Source organism: Sordaria macrospora, chromosome 5, assembly GCF_033870435.1.
Source record: "Sordaria macrospora chromosome 5, complete sequence".
NCBI lineage: Eukaryota > Fungi > Ascomycota > Sordariomycetes > Sordariales > Sordariaceae > Sordaria > Sordaria macrospora.
Genome location: NC_089375.1, coordinates 3,433,393 through 3,452,762, shown reverse-complemented (window position 1 = coordinate 3,452,762; position 19,370 = coordinate 3,433,393). Strand labels below are relative to the sequence as shown.

Here is a 19,370-nt window from a genome sequence, read left to right as displayed (position 1 = left end):
GTACGGGTTTTATATCCCGACTTACCTCAGGTTTACGTGTATGTGTGTGGTGTGGTTATGTCATGTGCTTTTTATACTCTTTCACATGATCTTTGTCTGGAACGGAAAGGGAATCCGGAAGGCGGGTTCATTTTATGAGCGTTGCAGCGAAAAGCATATGGAAATAGTTAGTGCATGGAATGATTGGAATGGGTGTTTGCTCGGATGTTGTTGGCGCATCGTCGGAAATGTGAACGGTGGGAGGTCATCTATCTGACGATAGTATGGCTTGCACTTTTCCTAGATATATTCGAGCTGTCTTCGATTCGGCCCCATATCCCGTCCGGATATCAACAACTCACTTTATACAACATGATACCATCCCAGCCACCTTGTCTCGTACAAAATAGAGCTATGAAGCCCATTGGCCCATTGGCTCATTGACTTGCCAAGTACGTGGTGAACTTTCCCATAACCAAACAAGACAAAAAAACAATTCAGGTGGTATATTATGATCTCCTGCAACAACGCTTGCTTATCTGGCTTGTATCTCATTCCATTGCCCTCCTCCTCCGCCCACTTGGAAACCAAATCCACAAAACTCTCATGACGACGACACCGAAGCAGCACCAGAAGCCGCTGCCCCAGCACCAGCAGCAGCATTACCCGCGCCCGTCGGCTGAACCGGTTTCGTATACGTAACCTTCTCAACCGCAACATTCTCCACCCCCTTCTCATCCTTCCTCAGCTGATAAACATAAAGCGTCAACGAGATGCCCTGGACATCCATCAGACAAAAGCTGGGCACCACCTCCTCGTCTTCATCAAACCCCTTGTCCTGCTCTTTTTGTCCCTCCCCACCGCCGCTTCCGCTTCCCCCGCCGCCAAGGTTCACAGCCCACGAAGCAGCAGTGGTAGTAAACGCTCCTGTCGCCGACCCGGGGTTCACAAAGAACTTGTCCATGTACTCGAAGCACTCGAACTTGTGCGTGCCGCCCCAGCAGAGCACGTCCACGTCCAGCCGGTTGGCTTCGGCCAACAGCAGGTCGGGCTCGTTGCTGACGAGGGTGAAGCCTTCGAGGAAGCCGATGCGGAGGTTGCCGTGCGTGACGACCGAGGTTAAAGGCAACGAGGTCGCTTCGACGTCCATCCGCCCGCGAACGATTTTCAGGTCGGGAGCGATGGTGCGCAGGTATTCGTAGGTGGAGCGGTCGGTTAGGTTGCCGAGGCAGAGCGTTTGGGAGATCTTGCCGGGGGCGAGGAGTTTTTTGAACTATGTTAGAGAGGGAAGGGGTTAGTGGCGTTGTTGCTGCTAGAAAAAGAAGAAGAACAGGAGGAGAAGGAGGAGCAGGGAGAGTGTGGTGGAACGGCCTACTTTGGCGGGAATGTCCAGGGCCCGGTCTGGGATATGGAGGTCACCGATTACGAGGATTAGGAAGGCCATTTTGACGGATGGGGGTTATCTGGATGGTGCTACTAGGGTATCTTTGGGTGTTTTGTCAAAAAAGAAAGGGAGCCGTCGTGAGATGACGTGTGTGGGAAGCTGTCGAGGCACAAGGAATTGGCGTTGTCGGTCAGATAGCTTGTGGCGGGGCGTGGACTGCCGTGGTGGTATGAAGTGCGCCGTGGTCTGATTCGTATTATGGTATTATTTGGCGATGTCTATTTTGCGACAAAAACACCAATTGGCCGGGAGATGGATAATGGGCAACAATGACAATGCGTCCCGTCGTCAAGGTTGTTGATGTCTCGAGCTTGAGCTTCGGGCTGCGTAGGTACAAGTGACAACTGAAGTGACAAGGTGACGAAGGGGGGCCGATGTGGAGACGCGCGGACCTTGTCGGGTAAGCTGACAGCGACGGGGCCGTAAATTGAAGCCAAGGAACACGGGAGCTTGGAGTTGCTTGGCATGCCGCCGCCGTGCGCCGTGGTCCAGCTGCAGCCGGGTGTGGTGCACTGGTGCCCCTCTCTGCCCTCCACATTCCTCCCTACACGCCGGGAACGTGGGGTGCTTCAGGACTTCCATGAGTGGGGGAGGCTTGACACAACAACCTCGACGCCCCTATCCCCCGCATTTGAGCCTCCATGGAGGAACTTGCCTGAAGTGGGAAGCTCCAGCCTCGACCATAAACGGAGGATCCGACCCCCGGCCCATCCGTGATGCTCGCTGACTGTTCACGACGGAATTGACCCGATTCACGTCGTCTCATTAATTTACGGGGTCCTGCTATGTAGCAGTCCGATCCCGGCGGAGTCTTGAGCGTCGAGGCAAGTGCCAAAACGGTTGACGGCACCCGCCGCGCCGCCGGAAGCATGCCAGCGCAGCTGAGACGGGGAATAAATAGCGACTCCCAATCGATAGCGGTTCTTGGGTCCTACGTAGGAGGTGGAAGACGAGCGGACCCTACAGCAAACGACAAGGAAGCGATAAATTGCCAACAACTAGTCTTTATTTTGCGGAATTATGAATTTTTTCAGTTCTATTGAAGGTTTAGTTTTAAGAGTTATAATAACTTTATTTGTTATAATTATTTAAGTTGCAAACTACTTTAGTATTAGAATATTTAGAAGTGTTTATGTTTAATAGTATGATAAGAACTGCTTGGCTTTTATTAATTTAAATATAAATTTACTTTCAAATGTATTAGAAAAATATTTGGAAATTTAAGTTACTTGAGGTTGGTTAAAGTTAGTTTTTCTCTTTTATATAGTTTGAAAGCCCTTAAATTAAAATAATATATGTCAGATATAAGAGTTTCAAAATTATATAGAAAGATATGCCTTAAGTAATATATTATATTATAGTATTTAAGTAAACCTAAAGGTTCTTTTTTGTAAGTTATTTTACAATATAGGTGTTTGCTGCAATGCTCTAACTGGCTTATAATAATAGCACCAGTATAGAGATGCTATAGTGGACTATGCACTTGTAGTAGAGCGGAGCGAAAGCGGTAGGAAGTAAGACAGCAGTACTGAAGAAAGCAGCGTAGTTGCAAATACAATAGAATGATGTTGTAAAAAAGATCTTAGAGAGAACTCTGCTCTCAAAATAGAAGAGTATAGTAAACTCTGCACTACAAGAGTAGATTGTATTGTATTGCTTACATTGTGCTTGCTTAAGAAGTGACTAACTAAAGGAGAGAAGAGGCTTTTATATATACGAACGTTAAGTATCTAAAAGCTTCCAGATTATAGAAGCTTTTGTAAGTTAATAGGAGTGCTTGTAAGAGCACTATACTACAAAAGGAATGAACTGAATCTATAAGCTTCTGATGCATTCTATGATGAAAAATTAGTCTAGAAGGAATGCTGAATAAGTTAGAGAATCCCAGAATACAGTGGCAAAACTTCTGTATTCTAGTACATTCTGTAGAGGTTAAGTAGACTGATTCCGTAAAAGGAATAGTTCGATCAGCTTTCTATACTACAATATAGTACAAAGCAGTTACAAGGCACAGTACTAGCCACACGTTAATAGTAGGAATGAAAAATTAATACCAAAGGAATATAAAAATTAAAAACAGTAACTATTAAAAGGTTAAAATATTGTAGTAGTATAAAGAAAACCGCAAATTCTTTTTTAAAGTATACTAAATATTTATATTCTCTAATATTCGTTTACTTTTATATATATCGTAAATTTCTTCATTTACTCTTTTCATTTTTCCTACTATTAAAGTATAACTTAAAATGTAGAAGCATTTACATTTTGCTTTTATGTTGTACTTGTCATGGGGCTGGCGCCTAGAAGTATTTGCCTGGCTTGAACTCTATGTAAGCCAGGCCTGCCCTCCGACTGGGTGCACTCCTGGGGTGCGCCGCACGAACTACATTTTCGACCTTGGCGTTTCTAACACCTTCGATATCCGCACCTCTCTTGTGTATTTAGCTGTAAGCTCCATGCCATACTGGCATAGACTTCCCTTTTCTTCTTTGTCGAATATTATCACTTTCACCAAGGCCTACCTGCGTGTATACCTCGTAGAACCCTTACAGTACTTAGGAGTGAATATAGGCGTAGCATAAATATAAATATACTATATTAAGAATAGATAAATGGAAATTACTAGAGACAAACGTTTGTTTCGCTAATTATATTTCATTTACATATTAGCGATTATCTTCTCTTTACCCACTTTAATAAAAGGTAATACAATTAGTAATCATTAATAATAATAACAAGTATTCAAAATGTAAATAATTATAATATTTGCTTATATCTATCTACTATATTACTTTTACGCTAGTTAGACGGTTTACGATACTAGAGTAGTTTGTATTGGAGTAGTTGAAGTAAGTTGGACGGGAGCTTCCATTCGGCTTATTGAAGGAATGGAGCATCTTGGGACGGCTGGAGCCAGTCAAAGTATAAAAAAACAGGGGGCCACACAGAAAGCCCAGAACCTCAATGGTCCCTCTTGGTCCCCTAACATCCACTTCCGTGTTCCCATTCAGGGGAAAGCCAGAATTGCGGAATGCCATTCTTATGTTGACGCATTATTTAACTGGATCTTGGTGGTTCTGGAACACACGGAGTTGGTTCGGAGTCTCTCATAGGGAGTTCACTATAAAAGTACTCGTGCTGGCGGTAGATCCATAATTCCGCTTCGGCACACGTTTTGCCGTCCATTTCTTCAAACTCTTCCCTACTTCATTTGTTTGTGTTTCTGACTCTGACTCCTGTCTGACCGACTCCCCGTCTCGCTCACTTGGTTGTTGTGATTCCCCTGTACCGTAGTCACTTGGTAACAGACACTACAGTTCAAGTCTACCAGCATCACCTAACACTGGGAACAGCCGCATTAGTTCGGGGTAACAGGTGGAGGAGCCCTGCATACGCTCCCAGCGCTTTCAAACTGGCACAGTCAACGTTTCTTGCACGCTCGGCGCTTCGGCGGTTATCGGGACTCACGGGAGTAACATCATCGATGCCCCGCTCCAGCGGCCCGGTCGACTCCCCCGCTCGACTGTCTCTGATCTCGAGGCACCTGGCTCCCTCTTACCCACTCAACACTCCTTATACCGTCGAGAGACACCCGGACAACATCGACACTTCTCTCTTGCCCAAGACACAAACCCGCGCCCTCACTACCGACGCCAACTCTTCAGCCAAGATGTCTACCCAGCCCGAGCACCCGACTCTCCTTATTCCCGGACCCATCGAGTTCGACGATGCCGTCCTCAACTCCATGAGCCACTACAGGTAAGAACAAGATTCGAACAGGGCATCCTGTCGCAAACTATATACACGGGGTACACTCAATGCGCAAGTCGCTGACCGTCTTACAGCGAGAGCCATGTCGGCCCTGCCTTCGTCAATGTCTTTGGCGAGACCCTGTCGATGCTGCGCAAGCTGTTCCAGACCACGGACTCCTCCGCTCAGCCTTTCGTCCTGTCCGGCTCCGGTACCCTTGGTTGGGATCTCGTCGCCGCCAACCTCATCGAGCCTGGTGAGGATGCGCTCGTTCTCAGCACCGGTTACTTTGGCGATGGCTTCGCCGACTGCCTAAAGGTCTATGGCGCCAACGTCACCCAGATCTCTGCCGAGCCCGGCAGCCGCCCTCAGCTCCCCGAGATCGAGAAGGCCCTTTCCGAGAAGAAGTACAAGCTCCTTACCGTCACCCACGTCGATACCTCCACCGGTGTCCTCAGCGAGCTTAAGAACCTTTCCGAGCTCGTCCACAGGGTTTCCCCCGACACCCTCGTCATTGTCGATGGTGTCTGCTCCGTCGCCTGCGAGGAGATTGACTTTGATGCCTGGAAGCTCGATGGTGTTGTTACTGCCTCCCAGAAGGCCATTGGCTGCCCCGCCGGTCTCTCTATCTCCATGTTCAGTGGCCGCGCCATCCAGGCCTTCCAGAACCGCCAGACCCCCCCTACTTCTTACTTTGCTTCGATGAAGAACTGGCTTCCTAGTGAGTACCATTTTACTCTACAACGTACCCATTTGATACCAATTGCTAACGCATGCTGCGCGCACTACAGTCATGCAGAACTACGAGGCCAAGAAGCCCTCTTACTTCGCCACTCCTTCTCCCCAGCTCGTTCGCGCCCTCCATACCGCCCTTACCCAGATCGTCGCCCAAGGCGTCAAGGAAAGGTTCGCGGCCCACAAGGCGGCTTCGGACAAGATCAAGGCTGCCATTGCTGCCCTCGGCCTCAAGCAGGTCGCCGCCAACCCCGACGACCAGGCCCACGGCATGACCGCCATCTACCTCCCCGAGAACGTCAAGGGCGCTGAGCTTCTTCCCAAGCTCGGTGCGAGGGGCGTTGTGTTCGCCGGTGGCATCCACAAGGCCATCGCCGCCAAGTACATTCGTTTCGGCCACATGGGCGTCAGTGTGTTGGATCCTAGCAGAGGCCATGTCGAGAAGGCCATCAAGGCTCTCGAGGAGGGTCTGTCCGAGTGCGGTTACCAAAAGGCTTAGATTGGCTAAGTGCAGGGATGTAGGGAAGTGGTGTATATAAAAAGCTGGAGTCAGTCATTTGGAGTCACGATATATACCATCTTTCTTGGGTTTTGTTGATTGAGGAAAAAGTTCTCCCGATCAGCCTGCAAACGAACCTTTGCGAAGCCGTTGCATGTGAATTCGTCGAAACGCCCTAGCAAAATTGCAGAGTGCAGTGACGTGCTGTGAGATGCAAGAGGAATGCGTCGAAGAAAAATAACACCCCCTTCCCCACATCTTGCGAATGGAGTCACCCTGTCACCGTCCCTCGAAGGTAACTTACCCTTGCATAAAATGGTTGCATAAATGGCAACTCACTTCCTTAATCGGCGCAAAGCGATTCAGATATTCTCCATACTGTAAAAACATGCCAGCTTAGCAACACGTCATTTTCATGAATGCGATTACCTTTACAACTAATAGTTGGGCGGGAGTTCGCGATACTCCAAACTCTTAACTAAGAGGATCGACATGCCAGCGATCGAAGGGGTGTATTCGATAAGGGGTCTTATCAGTTGAAGGTACCTTCGAGGAGTACCGAGGCGAAGGCGAGCAAACTGACAGCCGGCAAGCCTGCCGCGAACTTCTCATCGTCGTCTGGACAATCCAGGGTAGCGAAAGCGGGGCAATCCTGACGCCTGGGCCTAGGCATCTGGGGGAACATGCGGAGCTAACAGCGATGTACCGGATAGATGGACCGCACTGAAAGACGCGGAGATATCTCAGGACATATCCGGCTTAAACAACACCAAGCTGCAAGAGCTGTATGCTGAAGCAATACGACGTCAGGAAGCGGTTTACATAGTTGTAGAGTTGAGATATGTTGGGTGACTGGAACCGTGGTGAAATCGCCCAAGTTATCTTGGTACTTACAGAGTTTAAGTGCATGGCCTTGAATCTGACCATGCATTGATAGCAAGCTCGCCTTCTTTGTTGACCAACAAAAAAAAAAAAAAAAAAAAAAAAAAAAAGGCGATTTGGATCATTGTAGAAGGAATATCAAGCTCACATATCATGGGAGAGTATCTTGTTGAAACCCATCATACACATCCTTTTATCTAAGAGAGTTCACGGCAGGAGGTTTTGAGTGGCTTTGGGCTGCTGCTAAGACCACAAGTACCTTACCTTTTGGGTTGCGCGAACGGCACCTGAAACCCGACGTGGCCAACGTGCTCCAGTGGTGCTATCAAAAAAAAGGACAGAAAGGGAAGTCGTCCCAGAGGCGCGGAGTCCCGTCGTCCATTCAAAGGTCCAGCGAGCGCGCGGAGGGCGTCAACACCTGTATCAATCTCTCAACGAGCAAGGGCGTGCATGCTAAATCGAGACGGGAGGCTGGTGGGGTCACGGTTCGGCCTTCTGAGCTTTCGACCCGATTCTCAATTGTCCTTCACCAGCTCCATAAACTCCGTCATCCCACTGCAAATTGATCCCGCCCACTGCACCGCCGCGCGCAGGCCCTTCACGCCTTTGCATATTTGCAGCCTCGAGGTTCGCTTTTTTTGAGCCAAACCTTTTTTTTTACTTGCACTGATCAACACGCTCTCCTCAACAATAACCCGACTCGACCCGTTCGTTGTTTCGTTCTCTCGCCCCAGGCTCGCGACTACGACGATTGTGCCCCACGTCTACTCCTCCCGTCTGGATTATTCATTCCATCTCCCGTCCCCAGCAACGGCCCAAGCCCGCCGCGCTTCGTTTCGTTTGGCACGCACCGTGACCCGGACGGACAGAAAGACCTGGACCTAGGCCGTCGCACACCACACCTGGACCCAAACAACTCAACACCCCTCACCTCACATCTTTCCACCAACCTACATCCCCGCCAGACAAGCAAACCGAGCTGTCCATCTCCTCCTCTCACCAGTCTCGCCGACCTTTTGGTAGCAGCAACCCCATCTTGCTCGAGACCGTTCTCTGTTTCAGCTACCCGCTGTACCTACCTCGCTACCACCCCTCTGCATCCCAACCCAAAAGTAGAGGAACGCGACCATGCCCCTCTCCATCGAGGAACTGGACAACCAAGTCCGCACCTTCTATGAAGGTCGCGGCGAGACGGTAAATTGTGGCGCCGTATTTTGCTTAGTTGGGTGTAAATGCTGACTTTCGCTTTCCTGTCTCAATAGCAAGCTCAAGCCCAAACTGTCTTAAACCAGGTACGCCCCGTCAACACCCAAACGCTAGCCTCTCCTCGTCATGACAACCAGGGTTAACATGCATCCGTCAAATAGTTCAAAGAAGATCCCGATGCCTGGTTGATGGTCGACGAGATCCTCCAGAAGGCCACTTACGAGCAGACAAAGTGTCCGTCCACCCCGCCCACATACCGAACAGTCCGTCTCCAGAATGTCTTATACTGACAGGGTTTGTAGACTTGGGGTTACAGGTCCTCGACAATGTGATTATGACGAGGTGGAAGGTGCTCCCCCGCGAGCAGTGTCATGGTAAGCAAAAGCCCTGTCGTCACGGAAGCTTTCTACTCCCCCCAGTCACTGACGCCTCTCTTAGGTATCCGTAACTTCGTCGTCCAGTATATCCTCCAATGTTCGAGTTCCGAAGAGCTTCTCAAGGCCCACCGTGTCTTGCTCAACAAGCTCAACCTTGTTCTCGTCTCCGTCCTCAAGCAAGAGTGGCCTCACAACTGGCCTACCTTCATCAACGAGATTATCTCCGCCTCCCGTTCGAGCCTTTCGATCTGCGAGAACAACATGATCATCCTGCGCCTCCTCTCCGAAGAGGTCTTCGACTATTCCGCCGAACAGATGACGTCGACCAAGACACGGAACCTCAAGACTACCATGTGCGCCGAGTTCTCGCAGATTTTCCAGCTTTGCCAGGAGGTCCTCAACTCCGCCAACCAGCCCAGCCTTATCAAGGCCACCCTCGAGACTTTGTTGCGCTTCTGCAACTGGATCCCTCTCGGTTACATCTTCGAGACCCCCCTTATCGAAACGCTTAGGACGCGTTTTTTGGAGGTTCCCGAGTTTCGCAACATTACCCTCCAGTGCTTGACCGAGATTGGTGGTCTGCAAATAGGAGGTCCTACGGGCCAACAACCCAACTATGGCGAGGCCCTCATCAAGATGTTCACCGAGGTTTTGACGACCATCTCCAACATTATTCCTCTCAGCATGGACTTGAAGGCGACCTATCCTGCCAGCAATTCTCGCGACCAGGAATTCATCCAGAACTTGGCGCTGTTCCTTTGCAACTTCTTCGGCATGCACCTGCCCGTAAGTAGCCAAGATACTTTTGAGTTGATGATTGTAGCGCTAACATGGCATCTAGCTTATCGAAAACCTGCCGAACCGTGACTTCCTCACACACGGCCACTACTACCTAATTAGAATTTCGCAAATTGAGGACCGCGAAATCTTCAAGATCTGTCTCGACTACTGGCTCAAGCTTGTCCAGGAGCTCTATGAGGAGATGCAGGCCTTGCCCCTGTCCGACATGAACCCTCTTCTTAGTGGTGGTCTGCAGACCAGCGGCGCCCCGAACCCGGCCCTGCTCAACAACTACCCTCTCCGCAAGCACAAGTACAACGAGATTCTTTCCAACTTGCGTGTCGTCATGATTGAGAAGATGGTGCGCCCCGAAGAAGTCCTCATTGTCGAGAACGACGAGGGCGAGATTGTCCGCGAGTTCGTTAAGGAAACCGACACTGTCCAGCTTTACAAGACCATCCGCGAGTGTCTCGTTTATCTCACACATTTGGACGTGGTCGATACCGAGCAGATCATGACTGACAAGCTCGCACGCCAAGTCGATGGATCCGAATGGTCATGGCATAACTGCAACGTTCTCTGCTGGGCCATCGGTTCTATCTCTCTCGCCATGAACGAAGAGACGGAGAAGAGGTTCCTCGTTACCGTTATTAAGGATCTTCTAGGACTTACCGAGATGAAGCGGGGCAAGGACAACAAGGCTGTTGTCGCCAGTAACATCATGTACATTGTCGGCCAGTATCCCCGCTTCCTTAAGGCGCACTGGAAGTTCCTCAAGACTGTCGTCAACAAGCTGTTTGAGTTCATGCACGAGTCTCATGAGGGTGTCCAGGACATGGCCTGCGATACCTTCATCAAAATTGCCAAGTCCTGCAGACGCCACTTTGTTGCGCTCCAGCCTAGCGAGTCTCAGCCGTTCATTGAGGAGATCATCAGGGACCTTGGCAAGATTACTTGTGACTTGACTCCTCAACAGGTTCATACTTTCTACGAGGCTTGTGGCTACATGGTAGCTGCTCAAGGCAACAGGCATCAGCAGGAGAGGCTCCTTTCCGAGCTTATGCAGATTCCCAACATGGCGTGGCAGGAGATCATTAGGCAGGCTAGTCTCAACCCTAACATCCTCCAAGATGCCGACACCATCAAGGTTATCGGCAACATCATGAAGACCAACGTCTCTGCCTGCTCATCTATTGGTACTTATTTCTTCCCCCAGATCGGCAACCTGTATAGCGACATGCTTCAGATGTATGCTGCCACCAGTCAGCTGATTTCGGAGGCTGTTGCTCGCGAGGGTGAGATTGCTACCAAGATGCCAAAGGTCCGCGGTCTCCGGACCATCAAGAAGGAGATTCTCAAGCTCATTGAGACCTATGTCGACAAGGCTGAGGACCTCCAGGCCGTGCGGGAGCAGATGGTGCCTCCTCTCTTGGATTCCGTGCTTGTTGACTACAACCGCAACGTCCCTGGAGCTCGTGACGCCGAGGTTTTGAGGGCCATGACCGCTATGATCACCAAGCTCTCGGCTTTGATGGAGGACCAGGTGCCGATCATCATGGAGAATGTCTTCGAGTGCACGCTGGACATGATCAACAAGAACTTCTCCGAATACCCCGAGCACCGTGTTGAGTTCTTTAACCTCCTCCGCGCTATCAACCTTCACTGCTTCCCTGCACTTTTGAAGCTTGATAATCGTCAGTTCAAGTTCGTTATAGACTCTTGCATGTGGGCTAGCAAGCACGACAACCGCGATGTCGAGACTGCGGGCCTTAACATGTGCCTGGAGCTTGTCAACAACATTGCCGAGAAGACCGACGTCCAAACCTCCAACGCTTTCTTCAACCAATTCTTCGTCAGCATCCTGCAGGATGTGTTCTTCGTTCTTACCGACCAGGACCACAAGGCTGGATTTAAGACCCAGTCCATGCTGCTCATGCGCATGTTCTACTTTGTCCACCCCGCTGATGGCTCCCCCCCAAGGATCCAGGGCCCCATCTACCAGCCCGATCAGGCCCAGCCCGGTACTGGCAACAAAGAGTTCCTGACCATGTTCGTTGGCAACTTGCTGCAGAACGCTTTTGCCAACCTTACTCCGTAAGTTTTTTTTTCGCCGACTTCGAACCTTGTATCGTACCAAGCTAACTATAGTGCAAAACAGTGCCCAGATTACCTCGTTTGTTGAGGGACTCTTCACCCTTAATACCCAGTACGACAAGTTCCGCCTCGCGCTGCGTGACTTCCTCATCTCCCTTAGGGAGTTCGCCGGTGACAATGCCGAGCTCTACCTCCTGGAGAAGGAGCAGCAAGAGACGGCGGCCAAGGCGGCGGATATCGAGAGGAGATCCAAGGTTAGCGGTTTGCTGAAGCCCAGCGAGCTCGAGGACGATGAGCTGTGACTAGTTGGCGAGGAGCTTAGGAATGAGTATGCGCCGACTTACGAGTCGTGCCGAGATGACGTACCACCAGAGCAGCCACACATGAGTGGACTGGCTGGTGTTGGTGATGTGGTGAAAGGAAAAAGAAGCGAAGGCGGCGGCAAGGATCACAACCAATTCGGTGGCGATGGATGGGAGTTTTATGGTCTGTGAAATGAAATACGGCGGCGTTTCTTTATTATTTTTGTGTTTTGTAAGTCCACCAAATCAGTCGTATTTCTTGTATGAAACCAAACCCGGCATTACTTCAAGAGCCGACTCGCCAGAATCAGTCAATATAGTTACTACTATTGAATGAGTATCCTGTTGCCAGCCTCTGTATTTGCTCTTCTCATTCGTATGTTAAGGAAATGAGAAGATTTGGTCGACGGTAGTCCACTTGTCTGGTTCACCGCATGCGAAGAAATACCAGCAATGCACGAACAAGGAAGATATATTAATCAGATTGACTGATCTAATAGCTGATCACTTACTCCGCTCGTGATACACTCGTCATTTGCCTTTCTCTGTACATCCTCTGCAGTGTTGGATTTGGACACTCCCACGTATGTCGACCACGCGGCAAGGTGAGGCATCGGGTAGAGGTTCTATTGTTTTCTTAACACACCCCGCGTCTTCTACTGAAACAGTAGGTACACCTCCCACTGGGTTCCTTCCTTCCCTCCTTCGCCTTGTGCCTTCCCTTCTGCCTCGTTCGCTCCTGTTAATAACTTCGATGTACGTGCTCACATCTGGCCGTCGGAAGCAACGAACTTTCTCTTTTCGAGCCCACAATCATATTTCCTCGTCGTCAACTTCGTCATTTCTCTCACATATGCTTCGGGTACTGCAGTGGCTAATTGCTATCCACGTGTGAGGTTGATACTATGCTCTCTTCTTTATTCTCCGTGTTTACATCTATTCTTCACATCTTGTCACCGCTTTCCCTTTTACACCACGTACAGCTGATTCTGTTCAATTCAATTCAATTAGCCGCCCGTCAACCCGAACGAATCTGGACGTCACAGTGCTTAACCGAGCCAGAAACTTGGGTCTTGAGATTTTGTGGTTAGTAGGTGGGTAGGAGTGAACAAAAGGGGGATGAAGGGGGGTGTGGGATAGTGAGTGAGGCTGGACAAGGGACACATGTAACGATGATGGAATGAATGCAGCGCCGCAAGACAAAGGGGGAAATGAATAAATTGGAGAGTTCTTGACCAAAAGGTACCTAGATAAGTAGGTAGGCGGTCGGATCGTGGGTGATGCAGACGTGGGAGCGAGGGAGTCCAGTCGCTCCTTCCTCACGCGCGGCCAGCGAGGCGCTGGACCTTCCCTCCACTACCTAGGTTGGCCCGGCCTTTATAAGGTCCCGCTTTAGCACCTCTCAGTAACTCCAAGATCCCTTGCACATGGAAGCAAAGGTTCCCTCGTGCTCTAGCGGTATATGGGCAGAGCCAGATAAACATTGCTCGTTCGTGGCGTTTGTAGCGGTGGTACAGTTTTTGTAGGCCTGTGTCAAGAAGAGTGGATGGGTTCGACCCTGCTTTGTCCGCTGAGCCTTTTACATTTTCTGTGTTTCTTTTTTTGTCGTCTTTTTTGGCTTGTACATCGCCAAAACGCCTTTTCGCACGTTTTGTTTAAGCTGGTAGTTCAGAAGTTGGAGGAATTCCGACACCCCGTCAACTCCAGTCCTAGAATAAAAAAATACTTACGTATCTTAGAGAGTACCAATCTGTTATAGGAAACGAACTTCAGTGTGTTACGACTATATTAATGTGTCGGTTCCCGGTCGCTTGCGCAACACCTGCGGGCCATCTATCTATCTATGTCTGCACTCTGCAGCTTAACCGAGCGGCTCGAGTGTCGCTTGAGAGAAGAAGATGGTGTCCACGCCTAGTAACTAGGACAGAATGGGATAACGGAGGCGAGAAATGAACAAAATCAGGCGGTTCTGCCCAAGAACGGAAGTATTGAGCGAGTGTCGTTCCTGTTTTCATCCAGAGGAGGCTCTGGCTCTCCAAGATTTCAACTTTCGCTTACCTCCTGTTTAACCAGGGACTCGTGTTCATCTGGATATCCAATGGTAAATACCATGACAAGACCGGTTGGACTTCTGCCGACCGGATCGAACCTGTCTGGTTCGATTAAGGAGAGCAGAAATATTGATGGGCTGTGTTAGGGGCCCGGTCGCCCTGATGCTGTCCTTTTGTTTGTTTGTTTTTCTGGGATGTTGGCTCTCAGTGCCTTTAAGAGTTTGTGACCATTTTGGATGTTGCTTGCTAGCTCCCTTAGGAATGAAGATCATGTCCTTTAACACGTCCGGTTCGGTAGGCCATCAGATTTTGAAGTAAGCTCAACGATGACCTAAGGTAGGTACAAACGGACACCGGGGTCACTAACTGATATAACAACGCCGTCGCCTCTACATGATGAATCAGTTTTTCCACTTTCCTCTTCTGTCGATAGAGATTTCAGCAAAAACAGACTGACCTTACAACGACATATATGCGTTTAATAACAAATTAGACATTGCGTCCAAACTGCACGCTTGAAAGCGGGAGACAGGGAACAAGAGCCGGCGGCGAGGGAGACGAAGTCTACAAAAGACCCAATTTTGCGGTTACCTCTCTTCAGTTAAGAGAGGGAAAGCCTAACCTGTAAGTTCTGCCCTGTAGATATAGTATGTCTGTCGTCTTAGCCGTTATAACAGCCAGGTGATTGACAACCGTGCCGCCCCGTTCCCGCGGTCGTGAGCGGGAGCGCGGGTATTTCGACGAGACAGACGAGAAAACAATACCCTATCAGTCCCACAAATGCGGCTCGCTTGATTTATTTCGTCCAATTGAGGAAAGTGAGCATTTATCCAGCTGAGCTTTTCTAGGCAATGGAAAGCTTATAGGAGACATTTATCCGGATAAACAAACTTGTGAGTAACCCTGTGGAACACTTGGGGGTGTTGTGCCGCGGAGCCGCGGAGCCGCGGAGGCGAAATCAGCGTGAGTAGTAGGTATATACGGACGTACACATGGATCATAAGCAGCCGGTGGTGTACTTTCTTTGTCAATTTAATCCAAGATAGCGTTGGGTAACTGGTTCTTCTTCCAGTTTTTGAGGCTCAATCAGACTTTTGGTTTGAATGTTGAGTGCTGAGTGTTGGCATGAAGTTATTTGCAGGCTTCTCCGTTCAAAGAGTGTCTGTCTATCTATTAATCCGTGTTGAGCTTCTCTAAGGTATCCGCGCCTCCGTAAGTGAGAGCCAGTCGGCGAAACGGGTCATGGTGACAATAATGATGATAACAGCTGTCATCAACAGCGTTCCTGGTACCGAGAACAGAGAGCCGGCAGATTCACTTCCATGTTAATCAAAACAGATGACCGGGCCGATACCTGAGACACTCCCTCTTTAAGTGGTTAGCTCCCGTGCTTTGTTACCGTTCTTGAGTGAGGCTCTTCACCACGGACGTAATGCGCAAGGTTTGACAGTGGCAACGATTGAGAAGCGGGAGGCGGAAGACGAGGGACGGCTGAAATAAGTCTGGGCCTCTGTTCAGTCTCTCCAATATTGGTCGTAAAAGCACGCATCCCTCTTCATCCAGATTGCGTTGCGTGATGGACCTAAATGGGAAGGACAACCTCTAGATAGAGAATTCTCCTCCGCAAGACCCGCTTACCGGGCAGAGCCGAGGCAACTTTTTATGATGTATTTCCAGTTCGTTCTAGTGTTTGGTTCAGACATTGCGAGTGGTTCACCGCATCACTTCATCACTACCACTTCCACACTGCCACTATAGGCATTGAAGACCATGAGATGTGGTAGCCTGGATGTTTGACACCAGATTGGGCTCACTAGTAAACAATACTCTCCGGGATCGGGATCCGGTTCCGCCCTCCCGGGCTCGGATCCGATCAAAAGGGGGGACAGTTCCCTTCTGGGATAGGCAAGGAGCCGTCCGTGTAAGACTTTGCCGCTTGTCGTCGTCTTCTTCAGCCGCTTGCCAGGTTCACATCCTGTCTTGGTCCGCCGCGGGTCAGGTCCGCGGGTCCACAGATCAGATCAGTATCACAGACGGGACCAGATCACAGACCACAGCATCCCCCAGGCCGAGGGGCGAGAGGGCAACACCAACACGAGGCGTCAAGTTAACTCAACATGTTCTGTACTAGGCTGGTAAGAAGGCGGGGTTCAAGAGTGGCCGTTTGATTTTGTTGTGACAGTCATTTGGCCGATGTCAAAGTTGAGTGTCTCTGTCGTTGGGAATGTTCTGCTCGAGGGGAGCACTGGATGATGAATGACAAGAAGTGTACTAGTACTGCATGTAGCTGACGGGAGATTGCGCGCTTGTGTGCTGCAGTCACTGTCAGTGTAAGTGCGTCCCAAATCATACAAAGTCTGGTACGTAAGGTAGGGTAGGGTCGGTGCCCCAAAGAAGCAGTAGGAGTAAGATGGAAGGTGGTACTGGTGTGTTTCAAGTCAATATGATGGTGGGAACGGCGAAGGAAAAGAACAAAAGGGGGAAGGAATGAAGGACGGGAACCGCGCAACAAATGCGGATGTCGACAAAGGTGAATCTCTGAGAACATGGACTCAGACAGGGGTGGAGCCAACCGTTCCTTCGTTCGTTCGATGAATTCTTGCACCACCCCCCCCCCCCTTTTTCTCACCACCACCAATAACCCTAACAATTCTAAATCTCCATGTATTCTCTCCAAGACTTCTCCAAACTCGATTTCCACATCTGGGCCGCGGTTCTCGATTGCGCCAAACCAATTTGGGTTTCGTGCCATAGCTCCAAGCTGTTAAGCCGACAGGGGTCTCGACTCGCTAGGTGCAGCCCTATAATAAGCAACGTCATCCAAGGACCACTGCAGTTCGTCAGTTCGTTGTCCACTTCACTTCCAGGCTGTCACGAACTGTCAGTCTCCAGTAGGACCGTGTCTGTCACCGTACCCGACCCGGAATCGCTCTCGCCCCGACGCGGCGACGACTAGGTAGGCACAAAAGGTAGCCATGCTTCCGCCCGTGCCGTCTTACAGACTATTTGATCTTGAGACGAGTCACTAAAAGTTCGTGCCGGGTTGCGGATAGGACGGAATAACTTGCACCTTGCAAGTGCCTGTTTCGGAGCAGAACTGCAGAGGTGGTACGGTAAATTTCCATTCCCATTTGATCTCTCGCTCGAGGTACCCAGAAGTAGGGGCTTCTTTCGTCAGGCAGACACATTGCTGAAATGAACCGAACCGAAATGGACAAGAGAGCACCGCCGGAGACTCTGGGTACATATGCACGTACCTTCCGAGTTGGTGGAAATTCGGGGTGTCTTCAGTTCCTTTCGGTGTCTCGGCGTGTGTGATGTTGAAGCTCTCTTTCCTTGTGCCATCCAGTGTGACGCTCCTGCAGCTAGCGTGCAGCGAATGAGAAATTGCCCGACATCCACTTTGAGAAGCTCCAAAAGGGCACCAAGACTCTTTTGAGCTTTTCAGCTTCCACCCTTCCAGTACAGTAGGGAAGGTACTCTGTGGAGAGCCCAGACTGTAAGCTTCCCCCTCCCGTCCTCTTGAAATTTGTTGGTGTGCCTGCAATCATAATCATAGATCCGTACGAGGCAACCGAACTCATCCAGTTACCTATTCTGTACCAAGACGCCGACAAATGCGTCGATGTCTGGTTGGTCTCCTTTCGCTTGGAGTCTTTTTCCGTCGCCTTGGCTTGCCTTACCCAAGGTTGGTCGGTGATGGATGGTGTGCTAGAATGTCAAGGGCTCGCGCGCGTATGCGTGAGGGGTGCGTGTGTCTCTTGCGTGTGCCTGGCATAGAACATGGAATCGGGTTTTCTCTCTTTTTGAGACCCTTCCCAACTAGGAAATAGCCGTTGAGAGATCGGCGAGGACATCGTTCGATAATTACCACACCCCAACAACAAAACCCAGGCTCACTAGGCAACCTGGCGTTTGTTCGAGAATCTGATAATCCCTCCATGGGCCGCCTTGATATGTACGCCTGGTCTGGTTTAGGAAATGCTTGCGCCTTGCGAGATGTGCAAGTCCAGTCGGAGAGAAAGATGGAAAAGAAAGGTAGCGTGCCATGTCATGGAGTTGACAACTTGACATCCATGGTAAAACGCGGCGGCATCCTGGAGGGGTATACGACCTGTAGTATAGACATCAGGAAGAACTTTTGGAGCATCACGGCATGGACTTTGTAGTTTCCGCTGTTCAGCTGCCCGTCCATGTCGTGTATTCTCCCCCCCCCCCCCCCCCCCCCCCCCCCCCCCCCCCCCCCGGGCCGTTCCCCCAAACCCGCCAACTGGTACCGCCGCGCCGTGGCCGATTAGGGAAGGACGGGAAGGCAATTCCACTTCCACATCTTACGAGTTATCCTGGAAACTCATTAAAATATCGGTTTCCTCATCCCCATCCGCACGTGCAAAAAACAAAGGGCCCTGTAAGCAACAAGCAACGTGTAGTCGGTTTCAGAACTTCGGAGCTATCCCCTATTCTTCCTCCCGATCCCACAAGTGCTTCCCTTTGTTCGGCCTCGTTTAGTTCACTCCATCTCGACGGGAATTGCAGGACCGTCCGGTGTGGAGAGGAACATGGTTCTGGTGTGCCTTGGTTGCAGCGGGCCCCCCTGTTAGTCTTGGTTAGTTTATGTAGTGAGCAACCCTGGCCAGCCTGGGCGGCGGCGCCAGAAGCAAAGATGATCAGATCCTAGCTCCAAGCCGAACCCAGATTGTTGTTCTCCCATATCTCGGTCCAGCGAATCTTCTTCCTTTCACACTCCCACTGCCCTGGAATTCCTAGTCCGTCATCCCGCCTATCCAATCTCCCCAATGATACCACCCTCGAGTTCGCTTGTGTGCGAGTGCGCTTTTCTTCCCTTTCCCAAATCGGCCTGCATAACACCAACTTCCAACTTTTTCTAAAAGTCTAACATCTGGCCCCAAACACACGAGTGCGGCGATGTCATGATATCACAAGCGAAATCAAGTTGTCAGCGCGCTAGCACCACCATGGCAAGCTTCGCTTCCTATTCCCTCGGTCCCTCCCGTTTTCTTTCTCGCTTTTGCCGCTTTTGAGCTCTCAACATGCATGCACTTGCAAAGGCAAAGGTGTTGTGCCGCGGTACCTATCCTGTATCCTACCTTCGCTTGATGAGTGAGGCAAGTAAGCAATCTTAGGTCCTGTGCAACTGCGGCGAACTGGAGCCATGAATGGTAGGTAATCATCATCATTTTATGTACGTATGTTTTTGATGCTCTCGGCCGACGATAACCGTCTGGCCTCTTTTTTTTTTTTTTTTCACTC

General features: G+C 50.1%; 3 protein-coding genes across 3 annotated transcripts; 2 read left to right on the top strand and 1 right to left on the bottom strand.

Annotated features, from left to right (window-relative positions):
• Positions 1 to 275: 275 nt before the first annotated feature.
• On the bottom strand, positions 276 to 2,146 carry SMAC4_02505 (uncharacterized protein). The gene is made up of 2 exons (XM_003350787.2): positions 1,355 to 2,146; positions 276 to 1,252 (listed from the first exon to the last, which is right to left on the bottom strand). The coding sequence occupies exons 1-2, from the start codon at positions 1,421 to 1,423 to the stop codon at positions 584 to 586; spliced, it is 738 nt and encodes a 245-aa protein (XP_003350835.1). The 5' UTR covers positions 1,424 to 2,146; the 3' UTR covers positions 276 to 583.
• A 2,744-nt stretch (positions 2,147 to 4,890) lies between these two features.
• On the top strand, positions 4,891 to 6,475 carry SMAC4_02504 (uncharacterized protein). The gene is made up of 3 exons (XM_003350786.2): positions 4,891 to 5,182; positions 5,269 to 5,894; positions 5,965 to 6,475. Exons 1-3 carry the CDS (start codon positions 4,908 to 4,910, stop codon positions 6,405 to 6,407), a joined length of 1,344 nt encoding a protein of 447 aa, XP_003350834.1. The 5' UTR covers positions 4,891 to 4,907; the 3' UTR covers positions 6,408 to 6,475.
• Positions 6,476 to 7,601: 1,126 nt separating this feature from the next.
• On the top strand, positions 7,602 to 12,422 carry SMAC4_02502 (uncharacterized protein). Its single transcript, XM_066089787.1, has 7 exons — positions 7,602 to 8,483; positions 8,552 to 8,581; positions 8,657 to 8,729; positions 8,798 to 8,869; positions 8,934 to 9,658; positions 9,714 to 11,746; positions 11,811 to 12,422. Exons 1-7 carry the CDS (start codon positions 8,418 to 8,420, stop codon positions 12,046 to 12,048), a joined length of 3,237 nt encoding a protein of 1,078 aa, XP_065947269.1. The 5' UTR covers positions 7,602 to 8,417; the 3' UTR covers positions 12,049 to 12,422.
• The last annotated feature ends 6,948 nt before the right edge of the window (positions 12,423 to 19,370 follow it).

Excerpts from the sequence above, each read along its gene's own strand:
- SMAC4_02505 (XM_003350787.2), bottom strand. The coding sequence starts at position 1,423 with ATGGCCTTCCTAATCCTCGTAATCGGTGACCTCCATATCCCAGACCGG. Across the intron at positions 1,253-1,354 it reads CCCTGGACATTCCCGCCAAA|TTCAAAAAACTCCTCGCCCC; the intron begins GTAGGCCGTTCC and ends TCTCTAACATAG.
- SMAC4_02502 (XM_066089787.1), top strand. The coding sequence starts at position 8,418 with ATGCCCCTCTCCATCGAGGAACTGGACAACCAAGTCCGCACCTTCTAT. Across the intron at positions 8,730-8,797 it reads CACTTACGAGCAGACAAAGT|ACTTGGGGTTACAGGTCCTC; the intron begins GTCCGTCCACCC and ends CAGGGTTTGTAG. Across the intron at positions 9,659-9,713 it reads TCTTCGGCATGCACCTGCCC|CTTATCGAAAACCTGCCGAA; the intron begins GTAAGTAGCCAA and ends CATGGCATCTAG.
- SMAC4_02504 (XM_003350786.2), top strand. The coding sequence starts at position 4,908 with ATGCCCCGCTCCAGCGGCCCGGTCGACTCCCCCGCTCGACTGTCTCTG. Across the intron at positions 5,183-5,268 it reads AACTCCATGAGCCACTACAG|CGAGAGCCATGTCGGCCCTG; the intron begins GTAAGAACAAGA and ends ACCGTCTTACAG. Across the intron at positions 5,895-5,964 it reads GATGAAGAACTGGCTTCCTA|TCATGCAGAACTACGAGGCC; the intron begins GTGAGTACCATT and ends CGCGCACTACAG.